This window comes from Phyllostomus hastatus, unplaced genomic scaffold, assembly GCF_019186645.2.
Source record: "Phyllostomus hastatus isolate PE091 unplaced genomic scaffold, TTU_PhHast_1.1 phas_scaffold_317, whole genome shotgun sequence".
Classification (NCBI taxonomy): Eukaryota; Metazoa; Chordata; class Mammalia; order Chiroptera; family Phyllostomidae; genus Phyllostomus; species Phyllostomus hastatus.
This window is the reverse complement of record NW_025334023.1, coordinates 6,545,490-6,551,489: the sequence shown is the minus strand read 5'-3', so window position 1 is coordinate 6,551,489 and position 6,000 is coordinate 6,545,490. Positions and strand designations below refer to the sequence as shown.

General features: G+C 39.1%; 1 protein-coding gene across 3 annotated transcripts in view; it reads left to right on the top strand.

Moving 5' to 3' along the window:
- The first annotated feature begins 785 nt into the window (after positions 1-785).
- NARS2 (asparaginyl-tRNA synthetase 2, mitochondrial) overlaps positions 786-6,000 on the top strand; it is a 118,816-nt gene continuing 113,601 nt past the window's right edge. For all 3 annotated transcript variants that reach the window (XM_045818125.1, XM_045818124.1, XM_045818123.1), the window contains exons 1-4: positions 786-1,264; positions 2,115-2,224; positions 2,604-2,724; positions 4,831-4,971. In XM_045818125.1, coding sequence (XP_045674081.1) covers positions 1,124-1,264; positions 2,115-2,224; positions 2,604-2,724; positions 4,831-4,971 — 513 coding nt within the window. In that variant the 5' untranslated portion in view covers positions 786-1,123. The remainder of the gene's footprint in view (positions 1,265-2,114; positions 2,225-2,603; positions 2,725-4,830; positions 4,972-6,000) is intronic.

The window sequence follows — 6,000 nt, the reverse complement described above, 5'->3', positions numbered from 1 at the left end:
TAGTAGTGGCAAATTTAGGTAACTAGCCCTTACTTCTTTTAATTAGAAACCTTTTCGTGACTGTCACTGAGTTACAGGGGGGGAAAAAAAGAAAACTTTGGATGCATTTTAAAGGTAGTCTAATATATAAAAGGGTCAAGGTTTCCAGGTAAAACAAATGCAAATAACTGTGTTGGGGGGAAAAAGAGACTTGCAGATTCTGGCAGGCTATGCCAGACATCCTACCAGTTTCTCTCCATCATCGTGACACTGTGTGCCTTCTCTAACTCCCATAATATTCAAGGTTTCTTCAGTTACTCTTACTTGCGAGACGGCTACCTGCCCGGGCCATGCCTGGCATCCCACACTTAGGCTCTGCCAGGCAACTGATCCCCCTTTTATGTCACCGTCTGTGTGTACATGTTCGATACCACACGACCGTCTCTGTGCTCAGAACTCCGGAACGACTGATAACCAGCCTCAAGCTAATTTTCTCAACAACTTAAATCTCCTTTTGGACGTTTTCCCACGTCACCAGTCACTCTTTGCCTCTCAGAGTTCCTTAGCATCACCTGTAACCTTTAGAAATTAAGACACTCAGACCCCGCCCTTCGTGGGCTCCGTAATTACTTCGGCCAACAAACTCCTAGGACCTTAAAGCCTTGGCTCCGCCCCATTTTAGCTACTGGCCCCGCCCCTTCCTCCACTCCGCCTTCCCTTTAAACTAAAGTCCCGGGTGCACCTGGCTCTCTGCCTCCTCGTAGCGTGATGACGTTTGGGCGTGGTGACGTAGCGGCTGCGTGCGTTTCGGCCGCGGTGGCGGGGAAGGGAGTGGGTTTAGAAACATCGCGCGTCGGTGGTGTGCCCGGGCCACCTGAGGCACGTGGCTTTCTTACGGTTCAGGCCGCTGAGTGTGTTGTCTGCGGTCTGCCCCCTCGGGGAGAGGAAAACAGAGAGGTTCTTTGGGGGACAGAGCTGGAGCTCGTAAAGAGGAAGGGAGCAACCGGGGGCTTTAAAGCTCCTGACGGCAGGCCTGCCGCCGGGAATCGTGGAGCAACTGAGAGGGCACGGTCCCGGCAGCCAGAGTGCGCCCCCCTAGGATCTGGGCTGGTGCGGAGGAGGGAGGGCCTGAGCCACCCGCGCGATGTTCGGGGCCTGGCGCCTGCTCCGAGTCCTGCGCTCCTGTTCCTCTGCCCCCTGCCCGAGACCCAAGCCTGCAGCCAAACTGAGCGTGCGGGAAGCTCTCAGGGCCCAGAACTCGAATGGGGAGCGCGTTAAGGTTCAGGTTGGTGTATGGGAAGGGTTTTTTTGGTTAGTTTGTTTTTTGGGTTTTTTTTTTTTTTGGTTTTCTTTTTAGTGACTTTTTGGTTTTCTTTTTAGTGACTTATATGACACATCCACGTCTAGGCTTGGCTTGTACTGTCAGGTCAGAACGGCTGGCAGGGAAAAGTTAGAAAATGCAGGCAGTCGTGTGCATTCACACTTTCCTCCTTTCATTGGCTTCTGTATTTGCAACTTGTGACGCCTATAAAACGCTGGAAATTTGCTTTCACGGTACTACGGCATTACCTATAAACTTGGTCATTGTACAGCAAAGTAAACGAAGAAGTCCCATTTCCTTTAGTCCTTGTAATTAATAATCCACAATTATATGCCGGTTGTCTTGAGCTAGCTCTTTGAGAGCAGAAAATATGTCTTACCTGTTTTGGTATTCACACATGGTTGACTGTAAATATTTGTTCAACTAAATCATACCTTTCACTCGACCACAGTGCCTAACCTGAGGCTTTGCATGTAACATGTTTAATCAACTAGGAAAAAGAGTGGAGCGTAGCAGCTTGAAAGCTCTGGAGTCAAGCTGCTTATGTGTGACTCTCATTATGGGGCATGTTACGTGCCCTAACCCTCAGTTTCCTCTTATTAAAATGAAGGTGATAACAGGTATAAGACAGAACAGTGGTCCATATAAAATTATATATGCATGTGAGTGAACTAAAAGCAATTGATTTGTTAAGTCAGGATTATGAGGACATTTTTTCTCTTGGCTTCATGTAGTCTGCTATGTGTATGTGTAATGAAAATGTAAAATGTTTACATGTTTTAAACTCACATTTAGAAATATTTCTCTTCATTAGGGATGGATTCGTTCAGTCCGATCCCAGAAGGAAGTCTTGTTCCTGCATGTAAATGATGGGTCCTCTTTGGAAAGCCTTCAGGTTGTAGCAGATTCAAACTTTGACAGTAGGTGAGTTAAAAAAAAAAAAAAGTGAGTCCTTTGACTGTTTTTCATCTTTTCTGCCTCCCATTTCCCTAATCCAGCATTCACATTGTACCCTGCATGGTCTTTCTAAACAAATCTGCTTTTCATAATTTTGAGGTTCAAGTCCAAATACTTAAAATCAAGATCCTTCAAGCTCAGGCCTTTCCTCCTCTGTCAGACATATTCATGTGACAATATTCCCACCTATCCTTTGCTTCAGTCTTTCTTAACTATCTGCAGCTTTTTACCTAATTAAAGGTAAAAACTCCTATCATTAAATATTTTAATGTCCTTATAGCAAGGTTTGTATGAAAATGAGGGTTGTGTATAATGATATTTTGTTTATTCTGTGTTGTTACTATAGAGAACTGGCTTTTGGGAGCTCTGTGGAAGTTCATGGAAAGTTGGTAAAAAGTCCAGCCAAAAGACAAAATGTGGAGCTGAAAGCAGAAAAGATTGAAGTTGTTGGCAATTGTGACCCCAAGGTATGTTTTCTGCCACTTTAATGGAGGCTGTTTAGGCTTAATTTAAAACATTAGCAATTTGTTTTAGGTGTGATTATTGGGAAGAATGCGCTTAGAATGTGTTTTGATTGTGGCTTCCCACGTCATTGAAACAGGCAGTAGAGCCCAAGGAATGTAGAGAGAGTAGCAAAAAGTATCTGTGTAGACGGATGAGTGTTCTGAGTGAGAGCTAAGTTTTACTCTGTGCATCTCTGTCACAGTTGAAAGTTGCCACTTTTACAAGCATGCCCAATGACAGAGACATACCAGGGCAGACCATGTTCTAAGGAAAGTTCTGTCTAGAAGTGACTTGCATGACCTGGAACTGTTATGTCCAATACAGTAGCCATTAGCCACCTGTAGCTGTTTAATATTAAATTAGTTAAAATTAAATAAAAAACTCCATTCCTTTGAGTCATGAGCCATATTTCAAGTCTTCAGTGGTCATATGCAACTAGTGGCTACCATACTGGAGAGCACAGATACAGAATATTTCCATTTCTCATAGAAAATTCAACTGGACAGTGCTAGAGTGTTGTAATTCTTGACTGAACAAAGAAATTCTACATTAAGACATGTTTGTACCTGTTTTTGCAAGACTTTTCTGTTAGTAGCTTTTTATTTGTAGCCTGATGAAGAGGTTAGCAGGAATAAAGGAATAGATTATCAATCTAATTTAATTTTTTTTTAACTTTTCAAAAAATTTCTTCAGTTGGAGAAAATGAGGCCCAGCCAGGTGAAATACTTGCCCAAGGTGATACAGCTGATTCATGGCACAGCTGAAATTGACATATGTAGTAGCTGTTTGACTCCCTGTGGTTTATAGATACTCATCTTTAAGTGTTTAGTGAACAAAAAAATAAGGAAATATAGAGAAATTGAATTATTTTAATTCATTTTTAGTTTTTTGGGATAACTGAAAAATTAAATATAGGCAATAAGAAGAAAACAGGCAGTTTCTTAAATGTGTCATTTTGAATAATTTTCTAAGAAATTCTAATTGACAAGTAAAATCAAGAATCAGGTTCTGAGATATCTGAAAAAGAAACTGAAAATATTTGGAACTCAGAAAGGAATGGAGACAGTAACCATTGTTGTTTTTCCTTTTTTAGAGGGATATATGGCTATTAAAAATTTACTGTGTTTTAAATTGTTCTCCCTTTGTTTGTGTGGATGTTGATAACTTTCACCTTCTCATTCCCTTCATTTCAGTGTTATTTATAAGTACTCAGACATTAGGGAATTCTGAACCACTTAACAGTTTCCAAATTCCTGTTAATGTGGTCATATTTTTCACTTTGGTAAGTGGGGTGCTTATTTCTGTACAACGTAAATTAATATATACACAAGGCCTAAAAGGAATAGACAAGTCTAAAAAGGCTACCAGGGTAGCTTTTTCACTTAGCTTCTTTGTTATCTTTTTATTGAAACTTTGAATTTGGTCTGAAAGTTTGTTTCTGTCTTCTTAATCTTGTAACACCAGTGTGAGTCAGGTGGAAATACTTCTAGGTAGATTCATAATTTTCTTTAAATTTTCTGCTAGATGACAGAAAGTTGTTGACCATTCATATTGTTAGGTAGTAGTGCATGCTGGTAAACAGTGATTAACCTGTCAATTAATTGTGAATGATTGTGGACTTTCAAGACATTTGGGTGATTTAAAAATTAAGTACCAGCTGTATGTAAACAACTGTAGAAAACAATCTTTAATATGTACAATATTCTAAACTACTCTGTGCCAAACACTGGACTATTTTGCATAATTATATCCTAATCTCTCTACTCATAAGTAGTGGTTGATAGCTGACAGACAGAAATTTGGTAAATAACAGATTAGCCTCAAAGACATTAAGTGCACTTGCCCATGGTTTCATAGCTAGTAAGTAGTAGAGCAGAATTAAAAATTACATCTCTCTGATTCCACCTCCACCATTCTACTAACTCATTGGAATTAATATGGACTATATTCAGTTATATTAAGAAATAAAGAAGGAAAACATCTTAGTTTTGTTCTAAAGCACTGCTATTTTAAAAATGCCCTGGAAACTACCTTGTTAGCTTCTAATTTTTTTTTTAATTTATTGGCAGGATTTCCCTTTTAAATATAAAGAGAGGCCTCCTCTGGAGTATCTAAGACAATTTCCTCACCTTAGGTGTAGGACTAATGCCTTGGGTTCTATACTGAGGGTTCGCAGTGAAGCCACAGCTGCTATTCATTCTTTCTTTAAGGTAAGGTGTTTTGCTTCTTAGTGTTCTGTCTTGTAAAGAAATTGTATAATTATAACACTGGAATATTATCCTGCAGGTTCTGTTAGTTATTCCAAGCACCCTTTACCCTTTACTATCATGGTATTTTTCTTTCTTTCTTTTTTTTATTGATTTTAACTTTTCTCTCTCATTTTTAAAAAGATTTTATTTATTTAGTTTTTAGAGAGAGGGGTATGGAGGGAGAAAGAGAGAAACATCAGTGTGTGGTTGCCTCTTCGGGGCCCCTGCTGGGGGCCTGGCCTGCAACCCAGGCATGTGCCCTCACGGGGAATCGAACCAGCAACCCTTTGATTCTCAGGCTGAGCCACACCAGACAGGCTAAATTTTCTTTTTGATTCTGAGCAATTTAATTATGATGTGTCTTGGCACATGACACATCATGATTATGATGTGTCTTGGCATATGATTTCTTTTGTGGTTGGAGTTTGTTGAGTTTCTTAGATCTATTTTTTATTTTCATCAACTTTTTTATGTTATTATGTTTTCAAATATTTTTTATGTTTCTTCCATCCTTTGGGGACTTCAGCTACCCAAATATTAGGCTACATGATGGTATTCCCAGAGCTCACTGATGCTCTTTTATTTTTAAAAATTCTTTTTTTCTTTGTGTTTTTCTTTTGGATAATTTCTGTTGCTGTGTCATTGAATTTGGTTTTTTTTTACAACATTTAATTTGTTGTTATTTCTATCCAGTGCATTTTTCATCTCACACATTTTAGGTTTCATATCTAGATGTTTGATTTGGACCTTCTTAAAAAATGTATTCCATTTCTCTACTTAATTTTGAACATATTCAATATGGTTTTGAACATATACAATGCAGTAAAAATACTGTTTTTATGTCTTTTTTTCTAATTTTAACATATCTGTCAGGAGTCAGTTTGGATTTATTAATCTCCTCATTATGGATTATGTTTCCCTTCCTCTTTGTATACCTGCTGCAAATCTTTGATTAGGTGCCAGACATTGTGAATTTTAAGCTGCTTAAGC